Source organism: Oryx dammah, unplaced genomic scaffold (genome assembly GCF_014754425.2).
Source record: "Oryx dammah isolate SB20612 unplaced genomic scaffold, SCBI_Odam_1.1 HiC_scaffold_29, whole genome shotgun sequence".
Taxonomy (NCBI): domain Eukaryota; kingdom Metazoa; phylum Chordata; class Mammalia; order Artiodactyla; family Bovidae; genus Oryx; species Oryx dammah.
Genome location: NW_024070213.1, coordinates 84786018 through 84809466, shown reverse-complemented (window position 1 = coordinate 84809466; position 23449 = coordinate 84786018). Strand labels below are relative to the sequence as shown.

The window sequence follows — 23449 nt, the reverse complement described above, 5'->3', positions numbered from 1 at the left end:
TCTGTCTCGTCTTTGTACATGGCCCTCTTGAACTGCTTCGGGAAAGAGTGTCAAAGAAGAAATAAGTGAAGATAAAACTTTTATTTTATGATTCTTAAATGATCTAACAGGTAACAGTTTATTCAAGATAATAATAGCAACAATGTATTCGATTATATAAACTTATCTGTGACAGGTAAAAGGGACAGAGGAAGGAATTATTTTGTCATTATAAAGTACTCACACTATCCATGTAGTGGCACAGTGTTATTTGAAAGTGGGCATGGATTAGTTGTAAATGTGTATCGCAAACTATGGCAACCACTATAGAAGTTAAAAATATGTATAACTGACATGCTGAGAAAGGAGAGAAAATAAAATCATATAAAATACTCAAAGCATAAAAGGCAGGAAGAGTAGAAGACATAATTAGGAACAAAGAACAAGGGCAACAAACAGAAGACTGTAATGAATATGGGAGACATTAATCCAGCTATGTCAGTAATCACTTTGAACGTCAGCGTCCTACATGTACTAATTAAAAAACAGAGACTGTCTGGGTGAATCAAAACCTGAGACCTAACTATGTCATCTACAGGAAATCCACTTTAAAATGGATAAAGAAAAATATACCATGATAATACTAATCAAAAGAAAGATCAAACCTGTACACCCTCAATTGGAAGTGCAGCATTTTAACCACTGGATTGCCAGGGAAGTCACTGTAATGCTTTTTTAGATATAACAGCAAAAGCACAATCCATGAAAGGAAAAACTGATAACCTATACTTCATTAACAATAAAAACTTAAAATAAAACCTGCATGATCAGGACTTCTCTAGTGGTCCATTGGCTAAGACTCCTCGCTCCCAGTGCAGGGCCCTGGGTTTAATCCCTGGCCTGGCAACCAGATCCCACATGCTGCAACTAAGAGTTTGGACACCACAACTAAAGACCCCGCATGCTGCAACTAAGATCTGGCACAGTCAAATAAATAAATTAAAAAACAAAACAGTATGATAATCTCTATAGATGCAGAAAAATCTTTTGATAAAATTCAATATCCATTTATGACAAAAACTCTCCAGAAAGTGGGCATAGAGTGAACATACCTCAGCATAAAAAAAGTCCATCTATTACAAACCCATAGCTAATATCATACTCAGTGGTAAACAGCTGAAAACATTCCCTCTAAGATCAGGAATAATACAAGGATGTCCATTCTTGCCACTTTTATTTAACATAGTTTTGGAAGTCCTAGTTATAGCAATCAGAGAAGAAAAGAAAATTAAAGGAATCCAAATTGGAAGCAAGAAGTAAAACTGTTCACCATTTGCAGATGAGATGATATGACAACATAGAAAATCCTAAAGATGCCACTAGAAAACTATTAGAGCTCATCAATGAACTTGGTAAAGCTTCAGGTTAGAATTTAATACACAGAAATCTGTTGCATTTCTATAAACTAACAACAAACAATTAGAGAGAGAAATCAGGGAAACAATCCCATTTACTATCACATCAAAAAGAATAAAATACCTAGTAATAAACCAACCTAAGGAGACAAACGGAGAAGGCAATGGCAACCCACTCCAGTACTCTTGCCTGGAAAATCCTATGGATGGAGGACCCCGGTGGGCTGCAGTCCATGGGTTCGCTAAGAGTCGGACACGGCTGAGCGACTTCACTTTCACTTCTCACTTTCATGCATTGGAGAGGAAATGGCAATCCACTCCAGTATTCTTGCCTGGAGAATCCCAGGGACGGGGGAGCCTGGTGGGCTGCCGTCTATGGGGTCGCACAGAGTCAGACACAACTGAAGTGACTTAGCAGCAGCAGCAGCAACAAGGAGACAAAAGACCTGTACTCTGAAAACTGTAAGATGAAATAAATTTAAGACAACACGAGTGGAAAGATATATCATGTTCTTAGATCAAAAGAATTAGTATTGTTAAAATGACCATACTACTCAAGACAACGTACAGATTCAGTGCAATCCCTATCAAATTACCAATGGTATTTTTTCACAGAACTGGAATAAAATGTTTTAAAATTTGTATGGAAATACAAAAGACCCCAAATAGCCAAAAAAATCTTGAGAAAAAAGAATTGAACTGGAGGAAACATGCTTCTTCAGACGATACTCTAACAGTATAGTAGTCAGAACAGTATGGTACTGGCACAAAAATAGATCACAAAAACATAGATCAATGGGACAGGATAGAAAGGCCAGAAACAACCCACACACTTATGTGCAATTAATCTATGATAAAGGAGGCAAAATATAAAATGGAGAAAAGACAATCTCTTCAATAAGTGTTGTTGGGGAAAAACTGGATAGCTACACATAAAAGAATGGAATTAAACATTCTTTAATGCCATATAAAAAATAAACTCAACATGGATTAAATGGAAGACTTGCTACTATAAAATGCCTAAAGGAAAACATAGGAAGAACACTCTTTGACATAAACTGCAGAAATATTTTTTCAGATCCACTTCCTAGAGTCATGGAAACAAAAGCAACAATAAACAAATGGGACCTAATTAAACTTAAATGCTTCTGCACAGCAAAGTAAACCATAAACAAAACAAACAGACAGCCCACAGAATGGGAGAAAAATATTTGCAAATGATGTTACTGACATGGGATTAATTTCCAGAACATATAAGTAGCCCAATAGAAAAACCAAAAACCAAAACCAAAAGCTCAACATAAAAAAACCCCCCAAACCCCAATCCAATCCAAAAGATGGGTTGAAGACCTAAATAAACATTTCTTCAAAGAAGACATACTGGATGGCCAGGAGGCACATGAAAAGATGCTCAACATCACTAATTATTAGACAAATGCAAATTAAAACCACAATGAGGTATCACTTCACACCAGTGAGGCCATTGTCAAAAAGTCAATAAATAATAAATGGTGGAAAGGGTGTGGAGAAAAGGAAACCCTTTACACTGATGGTAGAAATGTTAACTGGTGCAGCCACTATGGAGAAGAGTATGGAGGTTTGTTAAGAAACTAAAAATAGAACTACCATATGATCCAGCAATCCTAATTCTGGGCATATACCTGGAAAAGACAAACATTCTAATTTGAAAAAATGAACCTCAATGTTAGCACTATTTACAATAGCCAAGACATGGAATCAACCTATGTGTCCATCAACAGATGAATGGATAAAGAAGGTGTGATACACACACACACACACACACACACACACATACACACACAGAGGAATATTACTCACTCATAAAGAAGAATGAAATAATGACATCTGCAGCAACACAGAGGGACCTAAAAACTATCAATCTAAGTAAAGTAAGTCAGACAGTGACAAAAATCATATTATCACTTATATCTGGAATCTAAAAACAGATGCAAATGAACTAACTTACAAAACAGCAGCCCACTCACCGTCTTTTTGTCTGTTTCTAGTCTGACATAGAAAACAAACATGGTTACCAAGGGGGGAAGTGAGGGAGGAGGGATAAATTGAGAATTTAGACTCTATTGTGTAGCACAGAGGACTGTATTCAGTATCCTGTATTAACCTATAAAGGAAAAGAATCTGAAAAAGAACATATATGTGTGTCTATATACGTATAAAAACTGAATCACTTTGCTGTACATTTGAAACATTGTAAATCAACTACACTTCCATTAAAAATAAAAACTGCTTTGGGAAAGACAGTATCAAGGGACTCAGCAGACAAGTCACAGATGGGGAGAAAATATTTGCAAAAGACACATTTGATAAAGACTGTTATCCAAAACATGAAAAGAACTCTTGAAACTCCACAAAAAGTCAACAACCAATTAAAGAATGGGACATTAACAGACATCAACCATCAATAGGCTAAAGAAGATATATAGATGGCAAATAAGCATATAAAAAGATTCTCCACCTCAAATGATAGTCAGTTCAGTTCAGTCGCTCAGTCGTGTCCAACTCTTTGCGACCCCATGAATTGAAGCACACCAGGCCTCCCTGTCCATCACCAACTCCTGGAGTTTACTCAAACTCATGTCCATCGAGTCGGTGATGCCATCCAGCCATCTCATTCTCTGTCGTCCCCTTCTCCGCCTGCCCCGAATCCCTCCCAGCATCAGAGTCTTTTCCAATGAGTCAATTCTTTACATGAGGTGGCCAAAGTACTGGAGTTTCAGCTTCAACATCAGTCCTTCCAATGAACACCCAGGACTGATCTCATTTAGGGTGGATTGGTTGGATCTCCTTGCAGTCCAAGGGACTCTCAAGAGTCTTCTCCAACACCACAGTTCAAAAGCATTGATTCTTCTGTGCTCGCTCAGCTTCCTTCACAGTCCAACTCTCACATCCATACGTGACCACTGGAAAGACCATGGCCTTGACTAGACGGACCTTTGTTGGCAAAGTAACGTCTCTGCTTTTTAATATGTTATCCAGGTTGGTCATAACTTTCCTTCCAAGGAGTAAGCATCTTTTAATTTCATGGCTGCAATCACCATCTGCAGTGATTTTGGAGCCCCCGAAAATAAAGTCTGACACTGTTTCCACTGTTTCCCCATCTACTTCCCATGAAGTGATGGGACCAGATGCCATGATCTTAGTTTTCTGAATGTTGAGCTTTAGGCCAACTTTTTCACTCTCCTCTTTCACTTTCATCAAGAGGCTCTTTAGCTCCTCTTCACTTTCTACCATAAGGGTGGTGTTATCTGCATATCTAAGGTTATTGATATTTCTCCCAGCAATCTTGATTCCAGCTTGTGCTTCTTCCAGCCCAGCATTTCTCATGATGTACTCTGCATATAAGTTAAATAAGCAGGGTGACAATATACAGCCTTGACATAGTTCTTTTCCTATTTGGAACCAGTCTGTTGTTCCATGTCCAGTGCTAACTGTTGCTTCCTGACCTGCATATAGGTTTCTCAAGAGGCAGGTCAGGTGGTCTGGTATTCCCATCTCTTTCAGAATTTTCCACAGTTGATTGTGATCCACGCAGTCAAAGGCTTTGGCATAGTCAATAAAGCAGAAATAGATGTTTTTCTGGAACTCTCTTGCTTTTTCCATGATCCAGAAGATGTTGGCAATTTGATCTCAGGTTCCTCTGCCTTTTCTAAAACCAGCTTGAACATCAGGGAGTTCATGGTTCACGTATTGCTGAAGCCTGGCTTGGAGAATTTTGAGCATTACTTTACTAGTGTGTGAGATGAGTGCAATTGAGTGCGGTAGTTTGAGCATTCTTTGGCATTGCCTTTCTTTGGGATTGGAATGAAAACTAACGTTTTCCAGTCCTGTGGCCACTGCTGAGTTTTCCAAATTTGCTGGCATATTGAGTGCAGCACTTTCACAGCATCATCTTCCAGGATTTGAAATAGCTCAACTGGAATTCCATCACCTCCACTAGCTTTGTTTGTAGTGATGCTTCCTAAAGCCCACTTGACTTCACATTCAAGGATGTCTGGCTCTAGGTGAGTGATCACACCATCGTGATTATCTGGGTCGTGAAGATCTTTTTTGTACAGTTCTTCTGTGTATTCTTGCCACCTGTTCTTATCATCTTCTGCTTCTGTTAGGTCCATACCATTTCTGTCCTTTATCAAGCCTATCTTTGCATGAAATGTTCCCTTGGTATCTCTAATTTTCTTGAAGAGATCTCTAGTCTTTCCTGTTCTGTTGTTTTCCTCTGTTTCTTTGCATTGATTGCTGAGGAAGGCTTTCTTATCTCCTTGCTATTCTTTGGAAGTGGAAATTAAAACACACCATTTTCCACTACACATTTGTTATAATGGTCAAAATTTAGAACACTAACAACATCAAATGCTGGTGAGGATGTGGAGGAACAGGAACTCTCAGACGTTGTTGGTGGAAATGCAAAATGGTATAGCCATTTTAGAAGACAGCTTAATGATTCTGTAACAAAACTAAGCATATTCTTACCATATGATCCAGCAATTGCACTCCTTGGCAATTGTACTATGAAAGGAACTGAAAACTTTTACCCACACAATACCCTGCACATGGAAGTTTTTAATAGTTCCATTCATCATGGCCCAAAGTTGGAAGCAAACAAGATGTCCTTCAGTAGGTGAATAAATTATAGTGCATCCAATAATAGAATATAACTCAGAGCTAGAAAGAAATGAGCTACCAAGCTCTGTAAGGAATCTGAAACTCATATTACTGAGGGAAAGAAGCCAAACTGAGAAGACTCCATATTATATGATTTCAATTATTTGACTTCTGGAAAGGGCAAAACTGTGGAGACAGTAAAAATGATCAATAGTCATTGTGAGTGGCAGTTGAGGGGGAGAGATGAATATGTGGAGCACAGAGGATTTTTAGGACAGTGAAAACACTCTGTACAGTATTATAACCATAGATATATAGTTATTAGTTATTTGTCCAAACCCACTGTGTAACAAACACCAAGAGTGAACCCTTAGCTGAATTATGGATTCTGGGTGACTATGATGTGTCAATGTAGGTTCATACTTGGTAAAAAAAAAATTTTTTTTTTCCATTCTGGCGAGTGATGTTGATAAAAGGGGAGGGCTATGCATATTTGGGGGACAAGGACTATATGCAAATCTCTGTACATTCATCTTTTTTTTTTTGGCAAGAAGTAGATTTATTAATATAGTATTCTTGTAGGAGATGCAAGGGAGCTCTGCTCCAAGGACTAAATAGATTACAATTTTATAGCCAAGGAAAGGGTGAGGGGCAAAGACCACCTTCTTCGAGTAGACATGAGACTTTCTGTATATTTATCTTAATTTTATTGTAAGCCCAAAACTGCTCTCAAAAAATAAAGTCTTTAAAAAAAAAAAAGTGGAAGGAGCATTGCACATAGCCTATGAGGGGGTAAATGGAGACTGATGGCTCCTGGGCCTGATAACCAGCCCCTTGATCATGAACATAAGGGTGCCTCTGGTTACAGCTTTTGTGGTTGCAGAGGCTGACCAAGCTGAGGGAGGAGGAAGTGCCAGAGAGACACAAGGAGACTTCTCACCTGTGAACATGTTATTTAGGCCACAGATGCTAGGAAAATGCCAGGTACTGAGGAGTGCCTAAGGTAAGTTACGGAGTACAGGTGGATAACACAGCCTCCTCTTACCCTTCCTCAGGGGCGCTCAGAGTCAAATGAGCAAGACTGGGGACAGCAGAACAGGGGGTCACAGAGGCCAGCTCTGATGTCAGACTGCCCAGATCTGACTCACCAGCCTCCATCATTTGCTGATTATTTGGGAAAATTCCTTAATTATTCAGGTCAGTGCCCTTATCAGAATGGGGATAATATGACCATTGTTGTGAGACAAGCAAAATAAAACTGCATGCTTATTCCTTCTAATAATTCTTGTCTCCCTTACTATTGTTGTTGTCCAGTTGCTCAGTTGTGTCTGACTCTTTGTGATCCCATGAACTGCAGCACTCCAGGCCTCCCCGTCTTTTACCACCTCCTGGAGCTTGCCCAAACTCATGTCCGTTGAGTTGGTGATACCATCCAACCATCTTGTCCTCTGTCATCCCCTTTTCCTGCTACCTTCAATCTTTCCCAGCATTAGAGTCTTTTCTAATGAGTTGGCTCTTTGCATTAGGTGGCCAAACTATTGGAGCTTCAGCTTCAGCATCAGTCCTTCCAATGAATAAACCCTTATTATACAGATATCATTTTGCTCTTGGATAAGCAGTTTACCTTCCTTGCTATCAACCTTAACCTTTATCTCCTGATACCTAGAACTTGTGCTCCTTAAAGACCTCTTCAGAGGTCTTCCAGGTAGTCAAGTGGGAGACAGGGAGAGACGCAGGGGAAAGTTATTCAATCCCAGGGTCTGGATTTTACCTTTGCACGAGGGAGGGACAGGAAACATTTGTTAAGCTCTTATCACATCCCAAATTGTGCTAAGTAGGCTGATTACATATGCTTTCTCACTCTAGTAGTATTTTTTATCTTCATTTCAATTTAGATTAAGTCTTAATGTACAGATACATTCAGATCACATTTTCAGTAAGTGGCAGAATCAGTATTTCAGAATTCAGCCCTTTTCCTCAGGTTACAGTGAGCCTGGATTTCTCACAGTATGGACTAATTTATTTATTCACTATTCTCTCAATGAATACTTAATAAGGCCTTTAATAAAGGGTATTGGTTGCTCTCAGTAATGCTCTCTTTTTCCTTATTTATCGAATTCTTAGTTTTTAGATGAGTACATGACTGCTAAGAAAAGCCTTCAACCTCCCTTGCAGAAGGAAGGCTGCCATTCAGGCATAGCGTTTTGCAGGACAGTGGAAGCCTCAGGGTTAGGGGATGGAGGGGCGATCAAGACTATTTGACTAAGTCCTCTTGTTTTGATTCTGTACTTGCCCAGCAACGGATTATCATGTTACGAGAGAGAGAGAGAGAGAGAGAGGTGTGTGAGAGAATCTATGGTGTTTTACTAGAGCAGCCAGCTGTCCCTCTTCTCTCTCAATTGACTCTGCCAGAATTAATTTTTAAAAACATAGTTGCTTTGGGACCTCCCTGGTGGTCTAGTGGTTAGGACTGCAAGCTTCCACTGAAGGGAGCATGGGTTCCATCCCTCAGCGAGGGCTATTTCAAATGGAAAGCTTTGCTTCTTTCAACAGAAAGGTTGTTTCGCTTCTTTTAAAATTATTTTTGTTTTATAATTTGAGTTGCTATGAAAAGTGAAAGCTCACTCATTCAGGAAGTAGGAACATGAAATATTAAAAGTTTCATATTCTTGTTTTCTTTGTGGCCAGGGCAAATCTAATGACTGATCTTAATACTGACACACATCCAAGACTCAGACTCGTTTAGAAAGAGTTTACTTGAAAGGTGCAAGGCAGTCAGACTGAAACACTCGTTTGCCGCATATAAAAACTTAAAAAAAAAATTGCTAGAGTTACCAGTTTACATAGCCTGTTCATGGTAGACAAGGGGTAACTTTCTCATTTGATTATCATACTCACAAAGGTTGTAAAATACCATTACATACAGCAAGGCAAATATTAGAGACAAAATTGAGGAAAATCCAAGGAAATATTTCAAGGCGTTATTATTTGGGGAATCAAAGCAAGTCAGGATGATCCTGCATTTTTTGTATTACCTACTGTGAAATACGGTCACACTGGAAGCAGGCAAAACCGCATACCCTACCTTAACACAGCTGTCGATGCTCTAGTGCCCTGAAAAGCAGGGCACAGCGAATCTGACCTTCTGCGCATGCTCTGTCCCGGCTCCAGGGGGCGGGGCGAGAGCGCGCGAGGACTTGTGGGAAAGTCTAGGAAGGCGGGGCCGGGCGTGAGGTGCTGCGGGTCGGACGCAGTGGAAGCGGGGTTGGTAACGGCCTGGTGAGGTGAGCCGGCTCTGCGGTTATCCCGGGCTGCAGTAGCGAGGAGGCTTTTGGGGTCGCCCGGCGGGAGGAGGGGGTGCTGCCATGGTCCCGCGTGAGGCGGCGAGGGCGTGCGCGGGGGCGCGGCGCGGCGGTGTCCAGGTAGCGGCGCACCGGGGAGAGCGTTTCGGAAGTGGCTGGCCCGGAGCAATCTGGGCCTGGACGGTCAGCTTTACTGTCGGTCCCTCGATCCCTGGTGCTCTGGGCGTTCGGCGACTTGCGGTGGTCCAGGATCGCGGATCCATTCTCCCGAGAAGACCTGTGTGGGGTCTGCCCCACTTAGTCGTGGATATGCAGTGCTCGGCCGCATATTGGGTATGAAAGTGATACCCTCAGGCGCTGGAAGTTTCTGATTGCCAGCCTGGACGCAGGTTCCGTGGGAGCGGAAAGATGATGGGTAAAATGGAGCAGGTTTCTACCTCCCACGTTATCTCAGTGGCTTGCTGCGGTTTTATTTACGTTTTTGAGCCCCTCGGCAAAGCTTTGTACTAGTTTTGCTTTTTAATGAGATATACGTATGTGATCAAACGTGTGCACTGCCTGAAAAAAGCTTAAATTTAGTTCCTGAGGCAAGGCTAAGGGGTCAGTAGACCTATCTGAGGTTGCAAACATCTTTTAGGAGAATCCCTTTTCTAATCTCTTCTATCTCTCCCAGCCTAACTCTCCCTCACCTCCCCATATCTGGGGACCTTGCCCCATCACTCATCTACTTTCCTGTATCCTTTTTAACTTTGTTTTTCAGTTCCTCTGCCCTCCATACTCGTGAACAATTTTAGGTTATCAAAGATGAAATACTAATCCCCATATAATCTCATTTATTCAGCTCATTTTACTTCTGTCCTTTAAAAAATGGCCTATTTGAACTCTAAACAATCTTTAAATGACTAAATACAATGTACTTTATTTCCCACATATGACCTCTTTGGCCTTCTTGAACTCATGGAAATTCTCTTCTGTGACAGTGACTCCAGGTTTTCCTTCCAGCTCTCTAGGTGCCACTGCCTGATTTTTAGTGTTGGCATTTCTTCCTCTGTTTGTTCCCTAGATATTAATGTTCTGCAGATCTCTTCTCTTCTCTCCTCCTCCACTGTCACAGTAATTAAACATGTCCAAATCTCATGATTGTAGCTTCTGCCATTATGCTCGTGACACCCGAATTTACATTTCTAGGCCTCTGTAACTACTTACTGTGTCCTGACATCTCATAAGAGCTCAAAATCAATTTATGCCAAACTGAAAAAATCTATATTTACACTTGTTCTGCCATCCTGAAACCTCTTTTCCTTTTAAAATTATGATTCCTGACTCAAAATGGTACTACTAATCTTACCAGGCTCCCAAACCAGAAATCTAAGACTTTGCGTCCTTCTTTGCTCCCCAGCTAGAGAAGGAAATGGCACCCCACTCCAGTGTTCTTGCCTTGAGAATCCCAGGGACTGAGGAGCCTGATGGGCTGCCGTCTATGGGGTCGCACAGAGTCGGACATGACTGAAGTGACTTAGCAGCAGCGGCAGCTGCTCCCCAACTTCTCAGTCTAATGAATTATCATGTCCCTTTTATTTTACCACCTTAATGTGTCCCGTGGCTTTCGGATCATTGGTCACATCTCATGGCCTGGCATTTCACGATCTGTCCCATCCTCCTTCTTAGCCTTCTCTTCCATCCTTCTCCCACCTAGTCCCTCATTCTGCCTGCCCACTCCTCCACATTAAGCACTTGACTGGCCCCTTTTGAAACATGGCTAAACTGCAGCAGCTCTGGTGACTCTTTGCTTAAACCTACCGCCCTACCATCTGATTGATATCTGTTCTCTGTGGTCAGCTCTGTAGCGTCTATACATGCCTCTAGCACAGCGGTTCTCAACCAGGGGTTTTTATGCTTCCCAGGGGACATTTGACAATGTCTGAAGACATTTTTGGTTGTCATAGTCCAGAGGGAAAGGAGTAATACTGGCATCTAGCTAGTAGAAGCTGGGGATGTTGCCAACCATCCTACAATTGCACAGGACAGTTGACCCACAACAAAGAATTATCTGGCCCAAAACATCAATGGTCCCAAGGTTGAGAAGTCCTGCCAAGCATAATATTTTGTTACTCAGTACTTTGATTATTTTCTTCTCCACTAGAGAAGGGACCTTGTCTTGTTTTTGCATCCCTAAATCTTAATATAGGGCTTATTACATAGCCAAAGTTCAGTAAATGTTGAAAGGAAAAGGAGTAAAGGAGGTAATTGGCTAAATTTATAAACTGTAGAGATGTGCAACCATTCTGCTACCATAGGCTGTTTGCTAATTTCAGTAATTTCCTCCGTATTGCCTTTCATTCACATTGCATGGATGCCCAAAGTTTTCTGTTTTACATTTGATGATTCAGCAAACATTGATTGACTCATTTAAAATATAATATACTGATATTTTCTTCTGCATCATTTTAAGTTCCTTTCTTTACATGTATCTTGGCCATTAATGAAGAGGTAAAAATCATTAATTAGCTAGGTTTCAAAAAAGAAATAAACCAAATAATTCTATTTAATTCTTATCAGAGATTGGTCGGTCAAAACTCTGCAAGCCATAATGGCTTCAACAAGTAAAGCGATTGAATTACAACTGCAAGTGAAACAAAATGCAGAAGAGTTACAAGACTTTATGAGGGATTTAGAAAACTGGGAGAAAGATATTAAACAAAAGGATATGGAACTTAGAAGACAGAATGGTGTTCCTGAAGAGGTAAATTTCTTAATTAAATTCCTACTTTAGCATCCAGGGAAACTCTTCATTTATTTATTTTAAAGTAAAGCACAGCCTTTAAAATGTTTTGTGGAAATGCTAATTAAAGAGATTTACTTTCTGCCAACATTTTGAAAAATTCTACTTTTAAAAGTCTTTGTAATAATTGTATTAACTATCAATATATTAGGACATTTTTAAGGCTTAATCCATAGGAAGACCATGTGATAATTCTTAAGGTAAATGAATAGCATCATAAAATAGGTTTGTATAATAGCATATATAATTATATACTTAATGAATATATTAACATACAGTATTGCCCTAAACACAGAGAGTGCCTAGACTCAACCAAACAGTTTTCTTAAGACAGTTCATTCAGATGTGGACAGCTTTTTCATACTGTTGGTAATGTGGAGGCAGTTTAGTTTGCCATTGTACCGTTGCTAAATCATTGTATTAAGGCTGAAGGTCAAGCAGTTTTTGAATTTTTAATTTAGGATTGCAAATTAAGTGTATAATTAAAATTTCTGGGTAATATTTTTCTTATGACTGAACAATGTTCAGTATTTGTCAAAGGATGATTTAAAATTTTCAGGCATAAGCTTATTAGAAATGAATTGGTATTTCTAACCACTTGAAAACTAAACTAAAATTACTTTTATTTGAAAATATCCTTCGGTGAGAGTTTTAAATATCACTAGTTACACAGCAAAGTAACAGAGCTGTCTCAAAACGTGTTGTTTTCCCTTCCTAGAATTTACCTCCTATTCGAAATGGGAATTTTAGGAAAAAGAAGAAAGGCAAAGTTAAAGAGTCATCTAAAAAAACCAAAGATGAAAACACAAAAAACAGGATAAAATCTTATGATTATGAGGCATGGGCAAAACTTGATGTGGTAAGTTAATCTGATTATGTGCTTCTTAGTCTTTGAGTAAAATTTTCTTGGAGTTAGTTGAGAGTCATGGATTAAATTTAAAACAATGTAAAGTCCTTAGGACCTGTGTCTTTCTCATATAAACTATTTTGTGTGGAATAAAAACTTAAATACATAGCTCTTCAATTAACTTTTCTCCTATGGCCCTCTTTCAGTGAATAATGGCTAAAACAGCTGGATTCTTTTCTTCCTATTTTTTTCTTTTTCTTTTTGCATGGATAGTACGTGGAAGGGGCTTCCCTGGTGGCTTAGTGGTAAAGAGTCTGCCTACAGTTCAGGGGATGCCGAGTTTGATCCCTGGGTCAGGAAGAGCCCCTGGAGAAGGAAATGCAGCCCACTCCAGTATTCTTGCCTGGGAAATGCCATGCTCAGAGGAGCCTGGTGGGCTACCCATTCATGGGGTTGCAAAAGAGTTGGATACAATTTAGCAACTAAAAAACAACAATAGTACATAGAGGTCTAGTGAACTCTTCACCCAGTTTCCTCTAATGGTTACATCTTATTTAACTATGTATTTTAGTGGCTCAGTTTTGTCCAACTCTTTGCCACCCCCATGGATTATAGCCCATGGAGCTCCTCTGTCCATGGAATTCTCCAGGCAAGAGTACTAGAATGGGTTGCCATTTCCTTCTCTAGAGGATCTTCCCATCCTAGGGATTGAACCTGGGTCTCTGCATTGCTGGCAGATTCTTTACCATTTGAGCCACCAGGAAAGCTTTGTTTACCTATAGTCCAGTATCAAAACCAGGAAATTGACATTGGTACAATGTGTGTATAGTTCTGTGGCATTTTATGACCAGTGGATTTGTGTAACCACCATTGCATCACCAGAAAGATCTCTTTTGTGCTGTCCATTCATAGTTGCACCCACCTTCCTCCTCACCATGTCTAACCCCTAAACAGCTAGAATTCTGAGACAGTAACAATATAAGGAAAGACTCTACCAGTATCTTTTTTTTTTTTTTTTAATAGGCTGAAGGACCTGTTGAATAATGGTTAAGAGAATGCCTTTGTGTGTGGTCTTAGGTTAGGGCTGTGTGACAATAAACTTAGGGCCATCTTAATCTCAGGAACGTAGGCTTCACCTTGCTAGACTGGCGTTCTGCATGCTTCTGGTCTCGTGCACATGAGGCACAGTGTAGTTGGAGAAGTGTATATGCATTAGCATCAGAAGATACTGCCAAAGGGTTTCCAAATATGGAACCATTCATTTTTTGTAACTTTACCCCTTCTTATGTACCTTTATCCTTTTCATAAATTGCTATGTGCTTATAATGCCCTTTCCTGAAAGGCACAGTGTCAGATGATTTCTTAGAGAGGTGGTTTTCTACAGTCATTTACTCACTCAACAGTTATTGATTGAACTCCTGCCTTGTGTGGCCAGTGCACTCATGATTGAACTGCACTGTTTGACATTGTCATTTTATTGTATCTGTAAAAGATATAGCTGTTTACTTACCACTCCATGCTAGTTCAGATGTGAGCAGTGGCCTTGGCGTTCTGCTGCTGTTAGTTTTCTACATGTTGTAGGAGGGTTGGACAGTCTTGGCTTTCATATTGATAGGCTGGTGGTATTTCTATTCTTAATTTTTAATTTTTTTGGTGCTATTTCTGGAATCTTTATGCTAAAACCCATAGCTGCATTTCAGTCTATCTTTTTGTTTTGTTTTGGTTATTTTGTTGTTTTTTAAATGTTTTGGCTGTGCTGTGCAACAGGCAGGATCTCAGTTCCCTGAGCCCAGCAGTGGAAGCGTGGAGTCACTGGACTGCCAGGAAAGTCACTCAGTCCCATCTTTTAATATTCATTTATTTAATGAAACTAAGCATAGATCTTATTTCATTTTAAAATTTACCAACAATTTTTTTCTTACATAAATTACTTAGAATAGTAATAACTTGTAAAAGAAAGGATTTTATTTATATAATAAAGTTTTTGTTTATATGAGCTTTAATGAACTCTTTTTAATTCTCACTGGTTTAAAATTTCTTACTCAGGCATTCCCTGGTGGCCTGGGATTCTGAGCTTCCACTGCTGTGGCCCAGGTTCAATATCTGGCTGGGGAACTGAGTTTCTGCAAGCCTCATGGCATGGCAAAAAAAACAAAATTCTTACTAAAAATCATTCTTTTATTATATATGGTGGCACTAGTGGTAAAGAACCTGTCTGCCAGTGCAGGAAACATGAGACATAGGTTCTATCTCTGGGTCGGGAAGATTCCCTGGAGGAGGGCATGGCAACACTCTCCAGTATTCTTGCCTGGAGAATCTCCATCAACAGAGAGGCCAGGTGGGCTACAATCTATGAGGTTGCAAAGAGTTGGACATGACTGAAGCAACTGAGCCTGCATGCATGTATACTAAAAAAAATAGTTAAAAAAATACTGATGTAATCCATGAAATGATTTATTACCGTGAAAGGAATGTCTCAGTCAAAAGAGACTGGAAATTGCTGGAGGAGCATGTTGTGTATTTTCTTTGATTGTCAGCTGTATTTCAGAATACATTGGTAAACAGTATAACATAGTTATTGAGAGCTCCTTGGAGGAGGCCTGGGTTCAGATCCTCATATGGCCACTTCCTAGCTGAGTGACCTTGAGTGAGTTTGCTAACTTTTATTGCTCAGTTTCTTCAAGAGAAAAACATGGATAATTATATCTACCCTCATAGGTTGCTATGAGAATCAGGAGTTAATTGTACTCTGCAAGCAGTTTTTGTTGTTTTAAAAATCAGAAAGAAAAAAGGTTTTTAGATGAAACCCTTTCCCTGCTTTTGGATGCAGTTACATAGATTTGGGTTAATTGCAAACTTCTCTTATGTAAAACAATAGTAGTTCACTGCTAATAGTTTGTGATTTAGGGTTGGTTTGTAGACTTAGTTTACTTTATATGAGTTCAAAGTCAGATTATGTAAGTAGTTTGGATCTTGGTTTTCTAAATAAGAATATTCTTTTCTCTGAATCAACTCCTAATAATGAGAGGTTATTTGGATTATTTTTATAGGCCTATAAGTCCTTAGGTTGTAAAAACTTAAGTTCTATTGAATGTTCTTTTTTTGGGGGGGGCAGTATATCTTTTTTTTTAATGGTCATGCAATTATGGCACTGTTCCCCTACTTTTGATTTCAGGATAGTATTCTTGATGAACTTGACAAAGAAGAGAGTACCCATGATTCTGTGTCTCAGGAATCCGACTCAGAAGAAGATGGGATTCATGTAGATTCACAAAAGGCTCTTGCTCTGAAAGAAAAGGTACTCTTTGGGTTAGCTGTTGGCTCCTCTAGGTAGGCAGGATTTGTAGAAAATCATGTGGCCCCCAAGATTTCTACAGTGTAATTTAGTGGGTGTTCAAGTTGTTTTTGGCCATATCCCTATCAGGAGGCAGTATAGCATAGTGGATAGGAGTGTATGCTCTGAAACCAGGTTATCCAGGTTCAAGTCCTGTGACAAGGTCTTTTAAGTTGCCTGTATGTATTCAGTCTTCTTAGCTGTAAAGTAAGATTAATATTATTACTGTACCTCAATGAGTGGTTGTGTTACTAAATGAATTATTATATGTAAAGTACTTGGAGTGTACAGAGAGTTGTTCCGGGGCTTTAAGTAGTAGACTGAAGTCCTAATCAGATCAGTGTGTGATTCTTGACATGGATATTGTATCCCACTACTCCATGTCACAGACCGTCTTTGGTTGCATTTTGGAACATATGACATCTCCCTGAGAAGTGTCTCTTTATTGTTAAACTGGCTATATTGCTTTTTAAAGAGGTGGCACTCTTCAGATTAAAAATTGTCTTGATGCCTTTCTTTTGTTGCATTTCTATGGGTTATTGTGAATAAAAAGTATTTAATGCTAGGTATTTTACTCATTTTTCTGCCAGGGTTCTTGGATTGGGCCCAAACTATGACCATTAGCCTTGATTACATGGCTAATGAGATAGGAAGAGATGAATAATGAAAGAAAGTAGCTCTGGAATTCTATGTCAGTGTGCATCTGACTTGTATGCTTTTACAGGGCAATAAATACTTCAAACAAGGAAAATATGATGAAGCAATTGAGTGCTACACCAGAGGCATGGATGCTGATCCATATAATCCAGTGTTGCCAACAAACAGAGCTTCGGCTTACTTCAGACTGAAAAAGTAAGGCTTTCCATAATGTGTGTGAATATTTTATGTGCATATGGAGACTGTTTTTTGTTTTTTTAATCTTTTTTAATGAAATGTGTGGGAATGCTTGAGAACATTTTCCATTTCTTTTCAACTATAAATTCTTATTCACTCCCTTTTACTGAATTCTTTAACTTAGGCCATTTTAAACATTCAGGTGCTCAAACCATGCTCCTTGTAGCTCAGTTTATTGAGGTGTTCCTCCTATAAAAATTGAGTAAGATGCCCTTTTCCTAATTTACAGAAGAAAAAAAGTTAGGTGGGTAAAGATTCTTTATAAATTAATTTTCCTTCATTATTTTGAAAAATTTTGTGTTTACTATTTAATACAGAGACCTTTTATTATGGTCAGCTTAAAATATGTTCCAACATTGAAGTCATACTGATCCTTAAAATACATTCTTAGTCTTGAAGAACATAAATGTATATGGTCTTAATCCTAAGCAGAGAAATGACCTAGCATAAAAATTTTTAAAAAACCAAATACAGTCAAGGAAGATGTTCTTACTGTTAATTACTATTTGGAAATATGAATTATATTGGTGTCTGAGTTTTTACTACTTTTGATAGCATATTTTAAAATCTTTTGAAACTTATATTATTAATATCCTGACAAATTAGGGGATATTTACCTTTTATAATATTTGATTTTTACAATATATATAAATGATGAATAATTTAAAATAAATCTGCATGAACATGCTTCCCAGCTTAAAAATCAGAACGTTATTTTTCAAAGCTACCTTTGATATTTTCTTCCATATCCTGACCCTTGTCCCTCCCAGTTAACCACTATGTTGAGTTGTGTATCATTCTTTTGATTAAAAAAAATTTATTGTATATGTGTATATCTCTAATACATTGTATAACATTGCTTTATTTTTGAGCTTTAAAAGTATATCATTGGATATAGTTTTCTGTGGCTTGCCTATTTATTTGAATACTATATTTCATATTTCAGTTCATCTCATAAGATTTGTTCATGTTTTGTGTATATCAATAGCTATAGATCTCTCATTTTCACTGTTGAATGCATATGCAGTTCCTTTTTAGAAATACACCATCATGTACCCATTCTCTAATTGCTGGATTGCTGGTTGGTTCCTTTATTCCTCACCTTCCTTGTCTTCTCTTTCTTTTCCTGCCTCCCACCCTCCTTCCCTTAATTATTTAACAACAGTGATACTGTGAGCACTTCTGTACATGTTTCTTGGTGCTAGATCTTAGGATGTGCACATGTTCAACTTTTAATGATGGTGACTAGTTGTTACAATGATAGTTGTACATGCTTACATTCCCCTTGGCAGTGTGTAAGAATATATGTTACATATCCTTACCAACGCTGGTATAATGGGGCTTCTGAATTGTTTTCAGTCTAGGGGATGTAAAGTGGTAATTCATCGTGGCCTTAATTTGCATTTCCCCAATTTCTCATGTGGTTGAACATCTTAATATGTGTTTATTCACCACTTATCTGTTTTATTTTCCTGTGATATGTTTGTTTTATCTTTGGTCCTTTTTTCTGTTGGCTGTTTTTCTGTTGATTTTTAAGCATTCTTTTTTGGGGGATACTAATTAGTGTTTATAATATTTATCTTCTCTCAGTTTGTAGCTGATCTTCTTTTTTTAAATGATGTCTTAGAGAACAGAAATTCTTATTTTAACATGCTTCATTTATTAATTTTCGTAAAATGTTGGCACTTTGAAAAGTGTGATTTGTGAAAATAGCCCCTTTCTTTGAGTTTGTAGCAATCTCTTTTATTTTCTCCTGAAAGTTATGGTTTGCTTTTCACGCTTGTCTCCTTGTGTATGCTGAAGGCATAATTCCAGTTCCATATCCCAATTGTTTCAGCCTATTTGTTGAATATCCTTACTTTCCCCATGGATCTGCAATTCTCCCATTGTCATATGTCAAGTTTGCCTGGATCTGTTTCTCATTTCTTTCTTCTCTTCATTGCTCTGTTGCCCTTTACTATAGCCCTTCCATACTATCTTTAATTTTTATAGCATTATAGTAAATCTTGGTATTTGGTATAGGGCCTTATTATTCTTTAGGAATGTTGGGTATTCTTGGACTTTTACCAATCAGTATAAATTAGAATCATCCTGTCCAATTCCTTGAAAAATTTTGATTACAATTGCATTGGACTTACAGATCAGTTTGGAGAGAATTATATTGTTCTATTTTTGTGTCTTATAGATGAATGTGAAATTGCTGTAGTTTTCTTTCATGTCTTTGAAGACAACCTCGTAATTTTCTGCATCTGGATCTTGTACATCTTTTGTTAGATTTATTTTATTTTTGTTGTTGTTGATATCTAGTAGAGTAGCCACTTTGCTTAACTTTCTTTATTTTTAACAGTCTGTCTAGATTGTTTTGAATTTTCTTGGTAGACCATTATATCATCTGAGAATGTCAGTTTTATTCCTTCCTTTCCAGTCTTTTTAGTTCTCTTTCTTTCTTATGGAACTTCATTGGTCAGGACCTCTAGTAGAGTACTGAGAAAAAGCAGTGATAGTGGGCATTCTTTTCGTTGCTTTAAAGAAACTGCTTACATCAGAAATTACTGATTTTAATGGGCTTAACTAAAAGGAGATGGTAGCACAGGGAACTCTGCATAGTACTCTCTAATGGCCTCTGTGGGGAAAGAATCTGAAAAAGAGTGGAGATAAATACGTATACACACACACACACACACACGTATACCTATATGTATAGCTGATTGACTTTGTTGTATGCCTAAAACTAACACAATACTATAAATCTACTACAATAAAAATTAAAAAGAAAATAGAAAAAAAATAAGAGAAACATGCCTTCAAATGGGAAGTAAATCCCCTTTTCAGAGGTTTCAGAAACAAATTTTTTGAAGTTTTTAACAGATGATTTTTATTAACTTCACTTTATTTTTTTTTAAATTGCAGATTTGCTGTTGCGGAGTCTGATTGTAATTTAGCAATTGCCTTGAATAGAAGTTATACAAAGGCTTATGCAAGACGAGGTGCCGCTCGATTTGCTTTGCAAAAATTAGAGGATGCCAAAAAAGGTATTAATGTTTTCCAGGTCATCATTATCTAAAAAGTTATTTAATAGTTTAATTGATTCTATACAAAGAATACTAGATAATCACAGTTACTATCTTCAGAAATCTTTCTATATTGAATAAAACTGGTTTTTGCAATTTAAAATGTATTTTGATATTTTGGGAAAAGACCTTGTTATTTGCCACTGATTAAACTTTGGTTCATATTCTCATTCAACCATGTGTTCCCTCTGTTACCAGGGGAAAGTTATGTATTTTCTCTGATTTTCAGTTTCTTATATGTGAGACAGATTAAAACATCTTGTTGGCTTTTGTGAGGCTAGAGTTAATGCATAAACCTAACACATTTTTATTTATTTTTTAAATTTAATCCTTTTATTATTTCATAAAATGGGCTTGTGTAGTATAAATCAGAAAATTGGAATGAAGTTTATGTCTGAAAGATTGTGCTCCTTCTTGGTTTTATGAGATATAACTTATGATAGCAAGTGTTCTTCCTGAGGCTTGAAGAAGGAGGCTTGACACAAGGATTAAGGGTTTTATCTGTCCTGAGAGAATGGAGGAAATCCAGTGGAATAATGTCAGTATTTCTTAGTTCCTCTTAATTTAAACTGTCCCCTGTAAGCAGATGACTGCTATTTTATACAGGTTTTTGAATACCATATATCTTTTTTTGATTATTTATTTGTTGGTTACCCTGAGTCTTTGTTGCTATACGCAGGCTTTCTGTAGTTGTGGCTAGTGGGGGCGACTCGTCACTGTGGCACATGCGCTTCTCATTGTGACTTTTCTTGTTGTGGAGCCCAGGCTCTAGGGTGTGTGGGTTTCAGTCGCTGTGGCTCACGGGCTCCATCCTTGCGACTTGTGGGCTCTAGAGCTCGGGTACAATAGTTGTGGTGCACCGGCTTAGTTGCTCTGAGACGTGGAATCTTCCCGGACCAGGGATTGAACGCGTGTCCCCTGCATTGCAGGCAGATTCGTATCCACTGTACCACTAGGAAAGTCCCATATATCTTTTTTTTAAAATTATATTTTTAATTGAAGGATAATTGCTTTACAGAATTCTCTTGTTTTCTGTCAAACCTCAACGTGAATCAACTATAGGTACCATATATCTTTTAAATATTCTGTTATCTTCTGTTTTACTCAGATTATGAAAAAGTATTAGAACTGGAACCAAATAACTTTGAAGCTTCAAATGAACTCAGGAAAATTAATCAGGTAAACTGTAGTTATTTAAATTAAGTGTGTTACTTACGACCTTTATTTGACAAAGTAAATGTTTCTGTATAGACTTGTATTATGTAATGTAGACATTTTTCTAATTTTAATTCTTTGTACTAGAGAGTTTTTTTAACTAAACACATTGTAAGCTAGAGGTGGTATAATGGTATTTAAAGATTCTTAATTGTTACCTTAAAAAGTTGTCTAAGATATTTAGAACTACTGCTGCTTTCTTTTATCCAGATGACAGAATTATTTTTCTTTATCCCACTAATTTTTCTAATTTGTCTTGTGCTTTGTTTTTGTACTATCACATATTTCTTTGATTTTTGTAGTTTTAAAGTTGCTCCATCTTTATGGTTTATACAGGGAAAATAATACTAAATTTTTAAAAGTAAGAAAATAGATATTAACTGTAAAATTTGCTGTCAAATTATACTTATAGTCTGTATTCCTTTTACTTTCCTTTTGCATCACTTATAATTATTTTGCCATCTGTTGAAAGTAGCAATGATTGAGGAAAGTCTGCCTTTAAATATCACCATTACATAATGCATATAAAATCTCTTGGTAAATACCATCAACTTGACTCTAATTGTGAACTGTGTTATGTATTTTTGTGTTTTATCCTAGATGGTCAGATAATGACTATGAATAGTAAATTTGAGAGATTTGGTGATGTGGTCTCAATTACCTTCTTTATTTTAAAAAATTGTTCCTAGAATAGTGTAGAAATTCAAAAGAATCTTTGTTGAATAAATAAATGAATAGCCCTTTAGTGAATATTACTTTAATTGGAATAAGATATACATTAAATTTGCTTTTTAATTTTCTTAGTAGAAATATTTTGAATTGGAGTAAATATTTTAATTATTTGAAATGTGGCAGGAATTCTAATGTGAATAGTTTGTTATTTTAAAGTCAAACATGTATGCCTCTTCCATTACTTGTTTTATTTAGCTGACTGCTATGTCTTCTAGGCTTTAACTTCCAAAGAAGACTCATATCCAGAGGAAACTGATACAATGGTTAAGTCAGATGAAGGAGAGAAAAAACAGATTGAAGAGCAACAGAATAAACAACAGGCTATTTCGGAGAAAGATCGGGTAATACAGGATTCTAACACGTATATGTTTTCCTGAGTTTACTCTTAGTTTTTTGTGTATCAGTTAAGTTTTTGTCTTTATTAATATTATATTAAAATTCTCCTTCAATAGAAACTGAAAATTAAATATACTAAAACTTCTGGAGCCTACCAATTAAAACTGAGTAATTGATGACTTAATATATAATTATAAAAAGTATTATATATAAGTTTAGGAAACAAATTATTTTTGAGCATTTTGACATATGTTTACATATAGATGGTTATAAAATTAACATAGAAATAAATTTACGGTGCTTCCTTGGTGGCTCAGTGGTAAAGAATCCACCTGCCAGTATAGGAGACATGCATTCGATCCCTAGTCTGGGAAGATCCCACATGCCATGGGACAACTGAGCCCAGCCAGTACCACAACGAGTGAGCCTGTGCTCTAGAGCCCGGGAACCTCAACTACTGGAGTCTGTGTGTTCTAGAGCCCATGCTCCTCAAGAAGAAAAGCCCAACCGTTGCAATGAAGAGTAGCCCACCACTCACTGCAACTAGAGAAAGTCCACGAGCAGCAATGAAGACCCAGCACAGTCAGAAATGAATAAATGTATTAAAAAAGAAATAAAACTGAGTCTTATTTATTTTTCATTAAATTACACTGAACTATTTTTTTTCCCCCTTTTTGACCTCACCATGGGGCACATAAAATTTTAATTCCCTGACCAAGGATTGAACCCACGCTCCCAACAATGAAAGTATGGCGTCTTAACCGCTGGACTGCCAGGGATGTCACACAATGAACTATTTCTGATCAAAATTTCTTTAGACTTAATTTAACATACTATGGGCTTTCATGGACCTACAGAGGATTCCTAATAAAAATTTATGGAATGATTATTGATTGTG

At 37.7% G+C, this 23449-nt stretch overlaps 1 protein-coding gene across 3 annotated transcripts in view; it reads left to right on the top strand.

Annotated features, from left to right (window-relative positions):
• The first annotated feature begins 9229 nt into the window (after window positions 1-9229).
• LOC120858457 (RNA polymerase II-associated protein 3-like) overlaps window positions 9230-23449 on the top strand; it is a 34861-nt gene continuing 20641 nt past the window's right edge. The window contains exons 1-8 of one of the 3 annotated variants that reach the window (XM_040234523.1): window positions 9230-9322; window positions 11900-12083; window positions 12841-12981; window positions 16145-16267; window positions 17028-17155; window positions 20108-20229; window positions 21377-21447; window positions 22431-22556. In XM_040234523.1, coding sequence (XP_040090457.1) covers window positions 11931-12083; window positions 12841-12981; window positions 16145-16267; window positions 17028-17155; window positions 20108-20229; window positions 21377-21447; window positions 22431-22556 — 864 coding nt within the window. In that variant the 5' untranslated portion in view covers window positions 9230-9322; window positions 11900-11930. The remainder of the gene's footprint in view (window positions 9323-11899; window positions 12084-12840; window positions 12982-16144; window positions 16268-17027; window positions 17156-20107; window positions 20230-21376; window positions 21448-22430; window positions 22557-23449) is intronic. The other 2 variants (XM_040234522.1, XM_040234524.1) reach the window with 2 other exon arrangements.